Source organism: Balaenoptera ricei, chromosome 15 (genome assembly GCF_028023285.1).
Source record: "Balaenoptera ricei isolate mBalRic1 chromosome 15, mBalRic1.hap2, whole genome shotgun sequence".
Lineage (NCBI taxonomy): Eukaryota > Metazoa > Chordata > Mammalia > Artiodactyla > Balaenopteridae > Balaenoptera > Balaenoptera ricei.
The window spans coordinates 571,175-587,940 of record NC_082653.1 but is presented as its reverse complement, the minus strand read 5'-3'; the positions used below and the strand labels follow the sequence as shown (position 1 = coordinate 587,940).

Sequence of the window (16,766 nt, the reverse complement as noted above, 5' to 3'; positions counted from 1 at the left end):
AGCTCCTGCTTCCTTTTCTAGGGGGAGTCCCAGGCTGGCCTTTCCAGGACACTGACCCCTGGAGCAAGAAGCCTCAGCCCTGGCACGTAGCTGCCACTACCAATGAGGAGAGCTGCTCCAAGGCCTGCCAGGTGGCAGCCCCTGCCCCTCCCACGTCCATCTCCCCCATCCCCATCACAGTAACCAGCTGTGACACCTGGGCACAGGCTCTGGCCATCTTTCCTGCCTCTTACGCTGGGATTCCTCAAGGGAGGGCAGTACCCCCAAGTCCTGCCGAGACCCCGCTGGGGGCAGTCACAGATAGGCCCCAGTACTATCAGCCCCAGCTTCATTGAGGCCAGGGAACCCAAGGCCAAGAGGACATTTTATTTTATTTTTTTTAATGAAAATAAAAGTACTATCTTCTCCCCAAAAGAAGCTGAAGCACCCCCTTTGTGAGGTGGGTGAGGGTCCTAGCAAGGGAGCCTGGTAGGGTAACCTCCCCCAGATCCACACAAATGCATACCTTCTGTTTGGGGGGGGGCCTCCCTACAGCCCATCGCCCCTCCCCACCAGCTCCTGGTGTCCAGCCCCAGGCGGGCGACCTAGAGAGTCTGTCCTTGCCCGCCAGTGTGGTCACGTGACCCGCAGCTCGGCCAGCAGCTCGCTCACTTCCTGAAGGTGATGCAGTCCTCGGCGTCTACCTGCTCCAGCAACTTGGCCCTTCAGGTCCAGGAGGGACAGCACCGTGTACCCTGGCTACGGCCGAGGAGGGCTGTCCACGGGAAGAGGCCCAGAGCCACCCTCAGTACACTGCTAACCAGCTTTCCGTCCACCACCACGCACACCGTGATGGTCACTAGGACAGCAGGCCCCTGAGAAGATAAGGTGTGGCCAGGGCAAGGGGTCAGGAACAGGGCCCGTTCCCCACTGAGAAGCGGTTTGGTGAGGGGGGGACCTTAACTGGGTCAGAAAGGCCCAGCACCACCCACCCCAGCTATGGCCAGTGTCCTCTGCAGGGTTGGTATGGTCTCAGCCTGTGGCTCCCCTCCCAGGCCTCTCCAGCCGCCTGTGTGCGCATGGCTGAGGGGCTCCCTCCTGGATGTCCTGCAGATGGAGTTGTCCCAAGGCTCCCAGGGGTCCAGGGCAGAGTCATCGTGCTTGCTCCACGGAAATGTCCGGAGCAGCAGAGGGTGGGGCATGGCAGACAGAAGTCTGGGGAGGGGAGAAGGGCAGGAGCTGGCCAGGGGACCAGAGATGTGGGTTTGTGCAGGGTCACACTGGTCCAGAGACCCGCACGCTGGGGTGAGGGCTCGCCAAGGGAGCTGCCCGTGCGTCCCGGGGCCTGGCACGCCGTCCGGGGGACTTCGGGGTCAGCGCTTCCCTCCCCTGGCCCCGCCTCGCGCCCTCACCGGGTAAGGCGGTGCCAGCCGCAGGTACCCGGCTGTGGGCGGCTCCGAAGCGCCCTCCCGGTGTGGCCATGGAGGCCGGGGCACAGGTGCGCGTCCGCCCCGCCCCATCGTGCCCGCAGCTTTGCGCCTCGCGGGCCTCTCTCTCAGCTGGACTCGTTCGCTGCCTGGTACACACGGCCGCAGGCTTCAAATCGCGCCCGAGACTTAAAAGCTTGGCCCTCACTGCGACGAGGCCCCGCCCTCCGCCCGCGGCCCCACCTCGCAGCTGTCTGACCGCGGTCCAGCCCCGCTTCCTGCGCCGCGCCCTCGGGGCTTCAACGCCTCTTCCTCCCGGAAGCCCTCTCTGACTCCAGGTTGATGAGGGACTGGCTCCCTGCCTCGGGGCAGCTGCTCCTCCTCTGTTCTAGCGCTTTTTCGAGAGACACTAGAATTCCCCATGCCTCTGTGGCTGCCCTAGAAGAGAAGTGCTCTTTGGAGCAGGGCTCACCAGGCTATCGCCACTGCACAGAGGCCATGGGGAAGTGGAATTGCACTGAGAGCGGTTTCCAAGGTCAGAGCTGCCTCGGGAAGGGCTGGGGTCGGGGGCAGAGGTTTCCACAGAAGGCAGGACAAAAATGCACCCTGAGGGGCAGGTGAAGTTCCTCAGTCCTGCAAAGAAATGCACACCCGGGCAGGTTGTCCCAAAGGCCCTGACCTGGGAGCAGGCCTGAGGGTGTGAGGGGGCTGCAGAAATCTGGGTGGAGCACACGACAGCCGCCTGGGGCACCGCCATCACAGCCCTGCACCCCCGCAGGGGTCTTGTCGTCTGGTTCCCCTCCCAGGGCGCCAGCCCCTGAAGGACACAGGGCTGGGGGTCTGAGTTAGACGGGGCAGTGGTGGCAGAGAAAAGGCCGCCTTTTCCAGGGAGGCCTCCTTGAGTGTGGGCTGAGGACCCTGTTCCAGTAAAAGACACTGGCTTTTGGTGTATTTTTTTAAAAAAGGGGCTTCCCTGGTGGCGCAGTGGTTAAGAATCCACCTGCTAATGCAGGCGACACGGGTTCGAGCTCTGGTCTGGGAAGATCCCACATGCCGCGGAGCAACTAAGCCCGTGTGCCATAGCTACTGAGCCTGCACTCTAGAGCCCGTGAGCCACAGCTACTGAGCCTGCATGTCACAACTACTGAAGCCCACGTGCCTAGAGCCCGTGCTCCGCAACAAGAGAAGCCACCACAATGAGAAGCCTGCGCACTGCAATGAAGACCCAACACAGTCAAAAATAAACAAATAAATAAATTTTTTTTAAAAAATGAAGTGAGCCCCACAGATGGCACCCAGTGTGGTCAGGGATGGCCAAAGACCAAGGAGCAGCCCTAACAGGACTCCCTTCCTGACCCCAAACCTTCCCAGGGACACCAGGTCTCATGCTGGTCCAGGACCCCCCGGACCGGCATGCTCACGACGGTGTTGAGCATGCGAGCGTCCGTGAAGAACTCCAGGGCAAGTGCCCCCGGGTTCAGCAGGCTCCGGTGGGTGTGTACCATGGTCAGCACCCCCACTCACAAGGGTGGGTGCCCTGGGAGGGGGATGGTCACATGGTCAGGCTGGGCTGGGAGGGGGAGGGGGAGGGGGCCCACTTCCCCAGCACCAAGCACCCACCTGGCAGGATCTCCAAGCTGCACACAGAGACCTGGCCCAGGTCCCTCCTCCTCAGCTCCTGCCTCAGCAATGCTCACCTGGGGACACACGGCCAGGTCAGCAGGCCCAGGTGAGCTCTCAGTGTGCAGTGAGGGGCCCCAAAAGGACAGCAACCCCGACAAAAACGGGACCCTGGCCCCCATGCCCTGGGAGGTGAATACCTCAGCCCCTTGTACAGAAGGGGAAACTGAGACCGAGGAGGCCCAGCCTGGGGGCACACAGGTCCACCAGGCCACGGGGCAGGGAGGCGGTACCCTGTCCTCTGCCAAGCTTCCCCGCTGGGAGTGGGGGAGGGAGGCTCTCCCGGGCAGCTGGGGCTAGCTGGGCACTGCCTACCTGAGCACCGTGGGACACCGCGCAGATGGCCCTCTGCTCCTGGGGGCCCCAGCAGTGGAGCCAGGTGTCATAGACCTCCTGTACCTTCTCAACGACCTGCACGACCTCGGCCGTGTCCAGCCAAGTTGTCGTAGACATGTCGTGCTCCGGACTGCCCGCCACGTGGCAGAAGGTGAGAGGCTAGTGCTGGGGGTGGTGCAGGATCTTGCCGCTGGCATGGATGGGGCTGCCCCCGGCCACGTAGAAGTGGCGGGAGACAAAGCTGACGATGGCCTCGGTGCAGCGGTGGTTCCCGGGCGCAGTGACCTGGCTCCTCTCGGCAGCCGTGTGCGTCCCCTCCTGGTAGTGCTGGACCAGGCGGTGCAACAGCGTGGGTCCTGCCGCGGGGCCCCCGTGGCGCAGGAGAGCCTGGGCGCGGCCTGCATGGGGTCCCCCGCCAGGACCAGGCAGATGCCGGGCGTGGCGCAGCGTAGCGGGGCGAGCGTCTCTCACTCCAGCATCTGGGTGGCCTCGTCGATGAGGATGTGGGAGAAGAAGCTGGCGGGCACCCTGAGCTTGCGGGCCTGGGACGCGGTGGCGACCACGACGCGGTGTCGCTCCAGCTCGGCCCACATCGGCACGCGGAAGGCCCGGCAGTCCTTGGTCAGGCAACAGTAGCGCAGCGTGGCCGCGTCTGTCTGGCTCAGTGGGCAGCCCGTGTCCATCACCCAGAGCGGAGTGGCCTTGGGGTGACCGCTGCTGGCGTGGCTGTGGAAATGCTAGGCGATATAGATGTCTGCTGCCCTGCGGGGGGCAGGGAGAAGGAAGGGCATGAGGGACTCAGCAGCTGGCAGCGGGGCGATGGGCTGCGTGCCCCCTGGGCTGGTCCCCGTGGTGACCGCCACTGGCAGCTTCTGCCTGCTGTTGCCTGGCAGGGCGGGTAGAACGGGCGGAGGGCAGGGCACAGGCCAGCGGGTTGGGCAGCACCAGCTGCTCCTCGGGCAGTGCGTCCATGGCCTGGTGCCAGGGGGGGAAGGCCAGCAGGTCCACCTGGAACTGGACTTCTAAGATCCGCCTGGTCTCGGGCTGCAGCCCCAGGGATGCGCAGTAGTGGGTGGGCGGCAGCAGCCACGGCGCCTGCTCCGAGCCGGCCCGGGTCTCCACGGGGGCCTCAAGCACCCTGAGGTCAGGCGCAGGCACGGGGGCCACGAGGGCTGTGCTGACCGCTCAGCCCAGCGGAAAGCCCTCGTCTGTATCTGGCACCCGGGAGGGGATGGGCCCCTGCGCGTACAGTGCTCCCGGTGGCGGGAAGAGGATGTCCAGGGCTGGCGTCTCCAGCGCCGTCTGCAGGGATACCGGCCCGAAGGTTCAGCCTGGTGGGGAGGTCACGGGTCAGTGACCAGAGCCGGGGCCTGGCTGGCCCTCCACGGCCCCCGACCGCTCGCCGGCCCCACCCACTCGGCCACCAGTTGCTGCAGAGCCGCCTCCTCCTCGTGGAGACGCTGGTGCAGCCTCTGCAGATAGCTGACGGCTCAGATGGGCCCGGGTCGGGGCCGCCGGGACAGAGCTCCAGGCCCAGAGCAGGCACCTTGTACTTGGCCGTCCTCTCCACACCAGGCCCCACGTGGCAGTTGCCAGCGTGCCAGCGCTCCAGCTCCTCCAGAAGCCCAGGCGCTGGCGTCCCCCAGAGCCCCCAGGGGTGCGCCTGGCCCAGCTGCAGCTCCAGCTACCTCAGCAGCACTGGCCAGGGGCAGAAGTGGAAGACCACCCATTGCTGGACGGTGCCGAAGCAAGAGCTCTGCACACGCACCCCAACCCGGAGCTGGGCTGGGGAGCCGGGCGTGCAGAAGTGCTTCCCCAGCATGCAGACCCGGCCTGGAGAGAGGCTGGGGGCTGCCAGTGAGAAGTGTGCTCCCGGCGCCTGCTTGAGCAGGGCCACGTGTAGCAGGGGTGCCTGGGGGAGAAGACGATGGTGAGGTGACCCCTGGACCCTGTCCCAGCGATCAGGGTCCAGGCTGGTGCACAGACCACTCCCTCCCCTCCTGCTTCCAGGCTGTGACACCAGCAGGGTCCTTGGCCTCTTTGAACCTCTGAACCTCGGGGCTCCCTCTGCAAAACGGGGTCACTGAGCCCCTGTGGATGCTGAGCGAGGTGGTGGTGCTGCGTGGGGCCCTCAGGGTGACCAGCCTGGCCCCTCCTTCTCTGCACCAGATACCCCCCCAGAATCACCGCGCAGGGCAGCCTAATCACAGCCTCAGGAGAGGCTACTGCAGAGCCCAGACCCCAGCTGACCCACCCCCGGCTGTGCTGACCCCTCACCTCAGTGAAGGTCCAGGTGTGCTGAGTTTGCTTCTCCTGGGCCTGATGCGCCAGGGGCTGGTTGAAGTGCATAGATACGCCTTCAGCGGCCTCAGCCAGGCGCACAGGGAAGCCTGGCCCCAGCCCTGCCCCCACGCACTCTCTCGGCCTCCACTTACCAGCAGGACCTCACTGCGGCTCTGCTGCTATTCGGCCAGCGGCCGGGCCTGGTAAGGCAGCAGCCCCTCCCGCCAGGCTGTGTGCTCCCTCAGCGCCACGGTCCCGGCGCGCTGGGTCCACTCTTGCAGCTCCTGCTCTGAATGCGCCTTGATGCACACGTCCCCAAACTCACAGAGGTTGGGCCTGGGGGGCGGGGGAGGGGGGCAAGAATAAATTCCGCAAGACGGCGCCTGGCACAAGCGGCTTCCCTAGACCTCCCTTCCCCACCCCTCAGAGGCTGGGGAGGTGCTGGCCACACAGAGGGGACAGGGGACCCTGGTTCAAGCTGAAGGTGGCGCATCCCGCCGCCCCATCCTCACCTCGGGCAGAGCTCCAGCATGGAAAGTCCGGCAGGCAGGCTGCGGTGCTCCCAGGGCACAGCCATGTCTAAGGCCAGCATCTGTGTATGCTCCAGGGGGCAGCGGCGGTTCTCGAAGGCCTTCCCGGAGCCGCAGGTGGCCCGGCAGGTGGGGCAGTACAGCTGGACGCGGGGGGCTGGCCGTGGGGGTGCGTGTGCCCATCCCCAGTGAGGGCGCGCGGCGTGAGCAGCTCCCTGTGATGGAGACTCAGCCCCTCAGCCTCCCACACGGCCACCTCCACGGCGCTGTGGTCGCCCTGGCATCAGGACGCCCCCTGCCCGCACAGCCACCCGCGCCCCACCGACTTGCGGAAGGCCAGCGGCTGGCCGTGCGGGAGACGTGGCCACACCTCCACGCCGTGCGGCTTCCGGCGGCCCTGGTGCTCACGTGGGAAAGGAGAGAGCGGCAGGCTCCGTGCCTGGGGCAGCAGCCCCGGGGAGCCCACGGGGCTGAGGCGCGGCGGGCGGCGCCGGAAGCAGGGAGAGCAGAGCTGCAGGAAGCGGCCCCCCACTCCGCGCGGATGGCCTCGGCCAGGCGCGCAGCTCACCCCGGGCCCCGCTGCCCCGCACCCGGGTCTTCAGCCCCAGACGGCTGCCGCAGTGCTCACGCTCAAAGGTCCAGACCGGCGCCTCCTCGGGGCTCCTGGCAAAGGGGCGCTGGTTGGGGTGGCCCCGGCAGCCGAGCCCCGGCTGTAGGAGCGGCAGACCTGGCCGCGTGAGCCGCGGGATCGTGGGCGGGCGGTCTGCCTCACACCGCACCCTGCTCCTGGCGGCTGGCTTCAGGCGGGCCAGCGGGATCTCTTGGGGCAGCTGCGCTCCACCCTGCTCAGGAAGTAGGTCTTTTCCATCAAGCCGCTGGGTGCAGCGGAAGCAGCACCGGACGCAGGTCCACCTGGGCGCGCAGGCCGGCCAGAGGTAGCTCCTCGGTGGCTTTGTGACCCTGGCAGTGCCGTCTCTGATGCTGGCCTGGCTCTGTGGGGCGGAATCTGAGGCTCAGCTGGTCCTCTGGGCTGTTCACCTGCGATGAGAAATCCGGGACAAGAGGACGGAAGAGCCAGGTCAGCGGGGCCGTGCACACCGGGCCGGGGCTCGGACGCACTCCGCCCCTCCCCCGGGCAAGGGAACTGACGGCGACACAAAGATGACGTTGTAAAAGGAAATGGGGCGCCAGCCCTGGGTCCGAGAACCCGCCGCTCCAAAGGAAAACTTGAGTCCACCTCCAGGAGGGGGCCAGCGGTGCGACCCCAGCCCGGGTTGATGTCCATAAACGGGGGCGGCGGGAGCCGGGTCAGGACCAGAGTCCGGAGGTCGCTGACTCTCCCATGAGCGATTGTGCCCCTGGGTGACTCAAACCTCTGAGTGTGGAAATTACCTCATGCCCCCCACTCCACCGCCCCCTCTCCCGGTCCCAGGGCCGCCCCAGACCACAGTGGTCTCTCCGCCCCTGGGGTCGCCCCGCGATCCCTCCGCTGGTCCACGGTGGGAGAGCCCCTGGGTCTCAGCAGAATTCCAGTCAGGCCCCGCCGGGGTCCCCGGAGGGCAGGGAGAGTGTGACCCTGGGCAGTTTGCTAAAAGGGCTGCAGGTTTGCGGGGAGAGAAACCCAGAAAAACAGAGCATGTGGAAAAGTGCTCCCAGCAGAGCAGGTGGGCGGCCCCCGCCCAGGAAGGGGCCCTTTCCTCAATGGCACCAGCCAGCCTGGGTGGGAGGAGACCTGCCCTCTAACCCAGGGAGACTCTGAGGTTATATCTACCCCCCTAAAATGCACCAAAGATGTCTGGCCTGTGCCAGGCATCACCCACCATTACTTGCCGTGACCTCATCCAGCCTCACCTCCTAGATTGTAGAGCTGCCTGGACAAGGGGAGGGCCGGCCGTGTAACCAGCGGATACGGGGACGTGTCAGGGACCCCGTGCTCCTCCTGGCTCTCCTGGGAGACACCGGAGTCAGACGCATCTCCCAGCTCCACCACAGAGACCCCCAGACTGTGCCGCCAGTTAACCACTCCCACCGTGCGGTAATAGGCAGTGAGACGAAGTGGTTATGACTGTTTTAAGCCACCACCTTTCGGGGTGATGTCTTGCACAGCAACAGATGACTGATATACCAACACCCACCCTCCCACAGAAAGCCCATCCACGTCCACCCATGTGGGCGTCCTGTTGGGAGGGGCGGCAATGGAAGATTCCCATTAGGTCAGGAAGTTGGCTGAGTGCCATGAATTGTCACGTCAGGAGCCTCAACGTATACAAACATCCAGCTAGAGGAAAACGTTCCAAAAATAACAGCAGAAACAGAAGACCTGCGGATGAGCCTAACAATAAATATGCAAGAGAACCGAAAAGTTCCCGAGAGCCACAGTAGAACACCTCTGACAGTGGGATGGATAAAGAGATGTAATACATCTGATGTCCATCCTTCCTAAATGGATCTAAGAGTTTAATGCAATTCCGATAAAAATGCTGAGACGAATTAGAGGGCAGATAAGCTGATTTTATTTTATTTATTTTTTTATTTTTTTAGTATTTATTTATGTATTCTGGCTGCTCTGGGTCTTAGTTGTGGCATGCATGCGGGATCCAGTTCCCTGACCAGGGATCAAACCCGGGCCCCCTGCATTGGGAGCTCAGAGTCTTACCCACAGGACCACCACAGGGAAGTCGCTGATAAGCTGATTTTAAAGTTCATTTGGAAAAGCACAACATAAACAAGCAAGAATAGGCAGGAAAATTATTACAAAGACGAGAACTAGGAAACTGAAGGAGAGAGAACACTCCCAGATTCAGCATTATCCTGATACCAAAGCCAGATAAGGACACCACAGGAAAAGAAAATTACAGACCAATAATACCCCTGATGAATATAGATGCAAAAATTCTCAACAAAATACTAGTAAACTGAATTCAACAGCACATTTAAAATGCTGGGCTTATAGAAGGGCTATACCACAGCATAACAAAGGCCATATGTGACAAACCCACACTTAACTTGATGGTGAAAAGTGAAAAGCCTTTCCTTTTAAGATCAGGAACAAGAGAGGGATGCCCACACTTGCCGTTTCTTTTATTTATTTATTTACTTATTTACTTATTTATTTACTTATTTATTTATTTGTTTGTTTTTGGCTGTGTCGGGTCTTCGTTGCTGGGTGCAGGCTTTCTCTAGTTGTGGCGAGCAGGGGCTACTCCTCGTTGCGGTGCACGGGCTTCTCATTGCAGTGGCATCTCTTGTTGCAGAGCACGGGCTCTAGGCACGTGGGCTTCGGTAGATGCAGCACACAGGCTCAGTAGTTGTGGCACGTGCGCTCAGTAGTCGTGGCTTGTGGGCTCTACAGCACAGGCTCAGTAGTTGTGGCACACGGGCTTAGGTGCTCCGCGGCATGTGGGATCTTCCCGGACCAGGGCTCGAACCCGTGTCCCCTGCGTTGGCAGGCGGATTCTTAACCACTGCACCATCAGGGAAGCCCACACTCGCCGTTTCTATTCAACAGAGTACTGGGGCACCAAGTCCTCGGCCCCTTCAGACCCTTCCCCTCCTCATCAAGCAGGCATCACACACGGCATCCTGGATCCCTCCTCCCTCCCTACACCCATCAGCAAGTTGATCCAGAACCAGATGCCGCGTCCAAGTCTAGAATCCTAAGCAGCCTCCCAGCTGGGTCCCTTCGTCCACATCCCTCTCTGCTAGGAACACAGCCGTCCTTTCAAAACTCTGCTCAGGAATAAATGCAGAGGTCTAGGAAAGGACAGTGTATGCAGCCATCATAGTGGTAAGTGAAGCAGGACGTCCGTGTGGTCTCAAATTATCTCCCCAAGCTACCTACTAATTACAAAGGGAAAGCCATCAGAGGTACAGAAGCCATCAGTGTCCCCAGAGACAGGACAGCCTGACTTCATGAGCCCCAGGCATGACGCACCGCCGGGGACACAGCCTCAAAAATGCAGACCTCAACCAATCAGGAGGAAGCATCACACAGACTCTGCAAACGCCTCTCAGGATGTCCAGGTCGTGAATGACAAAGACTGAGGAGTCGGCCCAGCGTGGAGAGATGAGGAGGTACAGACCTGACTGTACCTCGGGCTCCAGAGGGGATGTCGGTCAGGAAGACACGTGTACCCATCTGTGAAATTATTAGACAGTTACCATCTGAGTGTGGGCTGGGCAAAGGTATAATCACGGCAACAGTGCTGAACTCCCTGGTTTAATAATGAAATGTGCGGGGTCAAGGGCAGGGCACCTGCAACTTACTCTCAAACGGTTCAGAAATAAAAGTTTATGCATGTGACAAATCACATGGGACAAAATGGAAGCAACTGGTGAATCTAGATAGAGCATATAGTTCTTTGCACAATTTTTGCAACTTCTGTGTACATTTGAAATTACATTAAATTAAAAAGTAAACAAACATCTGCTAACACTCCGGTAAAGCCGGACTTCTGCACCCAGCATATTTCCAAGTGGGTAAAGCTCTTCCTCAGCCGCCCTCGCCGTAGCCTGAAACCCCTGGAAAAGCCCCCGATAGCCCCCAGTGTCACCGCGGGTGGGGAGGCCCAGCCTGGAGCCCAGGCCTGTTTACCTGTGACAGGGGGGGTCTGGTCCTCAGCTGGTGGTCCCAGCAGCCTCTGGTTACACCCACCCCAGCAGAGCTTTTAAGGGCCATCAAGGACCCTCCCAAGGTCACACCCAGGGACCCTCCCAGCTGGTGGGAAGGTCACACCTGGCCCTGGGCAAGCAGGTTGTTGTGTCTGTGGGTGGGAGGGTCTCAGATCTCTTCAGCATCCCGGGAGGGTCCCAGCTTAGCCTGTGGGGAGGACCTCTTAGAATCGTCCTTCCCTGTGGGGTCATGGGGAGAGGGTCATGGGGGCCGCATCCCACTGCAGATGGGGATGGGGTGGGGGATCTGACCACGAGGTCTCACCCCAGGAAGTGTCGGCACCGCGGCTCACCCCAGCCGTGTGCTCTCTGTCCTGACTCCACGACGCCTCTTCGCCGCGGGTTCTCACCTCCACCCTGAACCTTGCCTGGAGCCCCAGACCAGCCCCCGGGCAGAGGGTGACCCTGGGGAAGATGCTGTCCCCGGGGGAGGCGCCGTGGGGGGCCCCCCACGCTGCCGCTGCCCAGATCAGACCCCTCCCTCACCTGAGGCCTGACCGCTCCTCTGAGGAAGCACCTAGTGAGCTGGTCAGCTCCTCGCCTGTCCCTTGGTGGCCCACTCCCCCCCTCTTGCGGATGACCCGAGGGAGGGGCCTCATCAGGACTGAGGAAGGCGGGGTGGGCGGGGCGCTTCCCAAGCCCGGAGGACAGTCTGCACGGGCAGCAAAGCGGGGGCTCTCCTGTCCGGGGTCGGCTGATCTGGTGGGGCTGCAGCCCCGGCTGACCTGGCCCTCCCCCGCCCCGTCCCCAACCACGGGGACTCCAGACCAAGGCCAGCACACACCGTCCACTGAGATCGGGCTTCCAGTCAGGGCCTCGAGGCCAGAGCCCGCATCCTCTCTGGAAACACAGGCTCCTGAGGCCAGAGGTTAGCGTCCACACTCCTGGCCTCTGGGTCTCGAACCTCAGCGTGCAGCCCGCCTGCCACCGCCCAGGGGAGGTCCGCTCCTGGCTGCGCGGCCCATCTGGTGCCTCCAGGACCTGCAGCTGTAGGAGGGGATTGGTCTTTGTGGCAGATGCTGGGTTGCTGGGATCCAGAACATGTGGAGCGCCAGACAGAGCCACTGCCGGTGTCAGGAGAGCATTGGACGGAGGGACGGGAGGGTCTGGGATGACCCACCCCTGTACCTGCGGTCAACTGGTCTTAAAAAGGGCACCGAACCAGGCAAAGGGCAGCCTTCCCAGCTGATGGTGCTCAAACAAATGGATAAACGGAGGGAAAAATGTAGGGAAAATGAGCCTCTAGCCCCGTCTCACCCTGCACAAAAATTAACTCAAAAGGGATCATCTGAATGTCAAAGCTAAACCACAAAGGTTTTAGAAGAAAACAGAAGAAATCTTCACAGCCTTGGGGTAGGCAAATATTTCTTTAAAATACATGAAAAGCACAAAAAAGTTGATAAACTGGATTTCATAAATATCAAAAATTTCTTCTCTTCAAAAGATGCCAGTGAGAAAAAAGAAAAGGCAAGCCACTGACTGAAAGAAAATATTCAAAATACACATATCTGATGAAGAACTGTATTCTTTTAATCTTAAAACTCAGTAATTTTTGGACTTCCCTGGCGGTCCAATGGTTAAGACTCCGCGCTTCCACTGCAGGGGGCGCAGGTTCAATCCCTGGTCGGGGAACGAAGATCCCACATGCCGCGTGGTGTGGCACCCCCCCACCCACCAAAAAAAGCCCAGTTTTCTTAAAATGAACAAAATATTTGGACAGCCACTTCATATAGAAAAATACAAATGACCAAAAAGCACATTAGAAAGGTGCTCGAGTCATTGGTCACCAGGGAAATGAACATAAAAACCCAACGAGATACCACTTAGAACCCTTAGAAAGATTGGCAATACCTTCTGAAAGTACTGCTTTTACAACATGTGATGCACTCTGAACTTTCTATTCTATTCTGTCCTACTATGTTCCATTCTGTTCTACTGTAGTCTATCTATCGTATTCATGTTTAAGAAAACACGATCTTCTAAAGTGATTTCACAAACACTAAGTGTGTTACCACCTGTTTGAAAAACAATAACCAAGAAGCTATATCAACTATTAACCTAGTAACCTAACCTTAAAGTATATAAAGGACTCAATTTGATTTATAGGTTTAGTGAAATCCCAATCAAAATCCCAGCAAGCCATTTTGTGGATGTTGAAAAACTGAATATAAGGTTTATGTGGAGAGGGCTCAAAAGGCCCAGAACAGCCAACAAAACATTGAAGGAGAAGAACAAAGTTGTAGCACTGACTACCCGACTTCAAGACTCACTGTAAAGCTACAGGAATCAAGACAGTGGGTACTGGTGAAAGAACAGACAAACAGATCAACGGAACAGAGCAGAGAGGCCAGAAGTAGATCTCCATAAATATAGTCAAGCGATCTTTGTCAAAGGAAGCAAATGCAATACAATGGAGAAGAGACAGTCTCTTCAACAAATAGTGTTGGAACAACTGGACATCCATCCACAAGCAAAAGATGAATCAAAAGAACTCCTAAAGCTCAACAATGAGAAAAGGAAAATCATGGTTTAAAAAACGGGCAAAAGACCTTAACAGACCTCCTCGCCAAAGAAGATATACAGATGGCAAATAAGCACACGAAAAGATGTCCCCATCATATGTCATCAGGGAAATGCAAATTTAAGCAATGAGATACCATGAACACACCTATTAGAATGGCCAAAATCCAGAGCACTGACAACACCAAACGCTGGTGAGGATGTGGAACAACAGGAACTCTCATTCGTTGCTGGTGGGAACGCAAAACGTTGCAGTCACTTAGGTGGTTTCTTAGTGGTTTCTCACAAAACTAAATATACTCTTACCATAGGATTCAGCAATCATGCTCCATGTTATTTACCCAAAGAAGTTGAAAACTCATGTCCACACAAAAACCTGCACACAGATGTTTATAGCAGCTGTATTCATAGTTGCCCAAACTCAGAAGCAACCAAGATGCCCTTCAGCAGGTGACGGATAAATAAACTGTGGTCCATCCGGACAGTGGAACATTATTCAGCATTAATTGAAATGAGGTATCAAGCTGTGAAAAGATGTGGAGGAACCTTAAATGCATTTAAGTGAAAGAAGCCAATCTGAAAAAGCTACAGACTATATGATTCCAACTCTATGACATTCTAGAAAAGACAAAACTATGGAGACAGTAGAAAGATCAGGGGTTGCCAGGGGTTGGGGGGAGGGGTTGGGGGCAGAGCAGGATGTTTAGGGCAGTGAAACTACTCTGTATGATACTGTAAAGGTGGATACACGTCATCATACATTTGTCCAAACCCGTAGAACGTACACCACCAAGAGTGGGCCCTGATGTAATTTCGGACTCTGGGTGGTGACGACGTATCCACGTAGGCTCATTGGCTTTAACAAATATCCCACTGTTGTGGGTTGTTGAGGACGCTGCGCCAGCTGGAGGGGGATGGGGGATGGGGGATGTGGGATGGGAAGTCTCTGTATTTTCCACCCAACTTTGCTGGGAACCTAAAATAGATAAATAAATAAATAAGAATAATAAATAAATACATAATAAATTTTTTAAAATTAATTTATTTTTTAATTTTTGGCTGTGTTGGGTCTTCGTTTCTGTGCGAGGGCTTTCTCTAGTTGCGGCAAGCGGGGGCCACTCTTCATCGCGGTGCGCGGGCCTCTCACTATCACGGCCTCTCTTGTTGCGGAGCACAGGCTCCAGACGCGCAGGCTCAGTAGTTGTGGCTCACGGACTTAGTTGCTCCGCGGCATGTGGGATCTTCCCAGACCAGGGCTCGAACCCATGTCCCCTGCATTGGCAGGCAGATTCTCAACCACTGCGCCACCAGGGAAGCCCCATAATAAATTTTAAAGTATTTTATTTAAGGGATGTCAAACCAACGCACCAACCAAGAGGGAGATTGTAAGTCATCTCGCTCAGAAACCAATGGATCAAGCTGAACAAAAAACAAACACAAATAATGAAATGCCAAACAGCACAGTTAAGAACTTGATCCAATAGATGCGAAACTCACCCAGCCAAGAGAAAATACACGTTTTGTTTTCAAGCACACGTGGCCATTTACAAGAATCGATGTTGTATGGGCACCTGCTGGCGGATACATGTCATCACGTAGGGGTGCTGGTGCCCCCGAGACGGAGGACCTCAGGCAGGGCTGTGTGGGGGCTGGAGGGACACTGGGAGATGGAGACCACGTGGGAGAGGGCGGGGTCCCTCTTGAGGACATCAGGCATCTGGCCCCACCCCCCGGGCCCGTCTGGTGAGCCCTGCTGCGAACAGATGGCGCCTGCCCCCTGGGGCTCCTGTGCCACTCTGCCCACAGGAGTGCTCAGCCACACTGGGCAGGAATTCGCTTGAGGTGGACGGTGCCCTCGTGCCCCAGCCCCTGGGAGGGGACGGGTCCTTCTGTCCGCCCCCGGCTGTGCCAAGAGGCTACACCTGCACCCGTGACTCTCTTCAGTATGCTTTCAATGATCAAAGAACTGGTTTTTGAGGGTGTTATGCAAATCGCTGGAGGAGAAAAGGTGACCCGAGGTGCCCCCACCAGGAGGCTGCCCTGCCTTCAAGACCCCCACCCTTTCTGGACCCTGCTTTCCACCGGCGCTGCTCTCCCTGCCGGGGTACCATCCAGCCCAAGGCTGCAGGAACCAGCGCACACAGGCCGAGGATGAGTGAGACGCCAGGTCCACTATCAGTTTGGAACTTAGAGAAGGAAGCAGCAGGTGCCGCGAGTCAGGGTCCGGGCGCTGGCTGCAACGGTCCCTGCTGGAAATCCACCCTTCTGAGTTTAGGGGTGCTTCCGTGTACGCCCTCTCTTGCAAGAACCAGGCGTTAACAAGCTCTCAGCTGCATTCCCGCCCCGCCCCCGCCCATGCAGGCTCACCGGGGCCCACCGTCCCTGGGGCATCTGTGGGCACCCCAGATCTGATGGCCCAGGACATAGTTCTGGGGGCACCGCCATCCACCCAGCTGCTCAGGCCAGCCTCCTGAGACCTCACCTCCAAGACACAGCCCCTCCATCACTGAGCCACGGTGACTGCTCCGCTCCGGCCTCGGGCCTGCTCCCTCCCTCCCACTGCCCACTCTCCACACGTGGTCTCTCCTGCCTGCCTAGGCGCTGACACTGCCCAGGGCCCCTCAGTGCGCTCTGCCCCTGGAGTGGCCATGCCCTGTTCACGGCCCTGGACACCTTCCACTCCCGACATGCCCCCTTGGGTGGTTCTCAGGCCACAGGAGCCAGGCTCAGAGGAGTCAGTGGGGTCCTGGGCAGGTCCCACAGCTGAGGACACAGGAGCAGCCAGTGGGAGTGGGCGGAGGTGGGCAGCCGCCCACCTGGGCTGCAGAGTCTCCCCAAACGCCTTGGCCACGGCCACGGTCGAGGAGGACCCTGCGGCGTGGCCAGCGGCTTTCCTCCTGAGGAGTGGGGATGGGGGATGGTGGTCACGTGACCCCTAGAAAGGGCTGTGTGGAGATGCAAGAGACCGAAGACACAGAGGGACCCACAGCCTCTTCAAGGACCAGCCTAGGCGGTCAGCTCGGTCAGCCACTGCAGCTTCCGATCAGGACCGACCAGAGAAAGCCAACGTGTCCCCCAAACCGGTGGGGAAGGATGCCCCCTGCCACCCCTCCAGCAAACAACACCGGCTTCCCTCCCCCCACAGCCTCCCCGGCGTCAGCACCGCCCCGAGGCGAGCCCTCTGCCCATTCTCTGTCGGGGCTTGAGGGTGATGACCCTGGGGCAGAGAACGGGTGCTGGGGACGACGGGCGGGAAGACCCCAGCCCTGGGCGCCGGCAGGAGCCTCCGACCCGGACGTCCAGGGAGCCCCGTTCCCACACCGGCCGCGCACCCGCTCCT

The 16,766-nt window shown here is 59.2% G+C and overlaps 1 protein-coding gene across 1 annotated transcript; it reads right to left on the bottom strand.

The window, feature by feature from the left end:
• Positions 1–2,647: 2,647 nt before the first annotated feature.
• HELZ2 (helicase with zinc finger 2) lies at positions 2,648–11,505 on the bottom strand. Its single transcript, XM_059897773.1, is given in 13 exon segments — positions 2,648–2,943; positions 3,027–3,103; positions 3,402–3,793; positions 3,796–4,312; positions 4,314–4,753; positions 4,819–4,926; positions 4,929–5,496; positions 5,700–5,756; positions 5,858–6,041; positions 6,218–6,435; positions 6,438–6,746; positions 6,826–7,147; positions 11,393–11,505. Coding segments are annotated over 13 exon segments (3,459 nt in total). The 3' UTR covers positions 2,648–2,789.
• Positions 11,506–16,766: the final 5,261 nt, after the last annotated feature.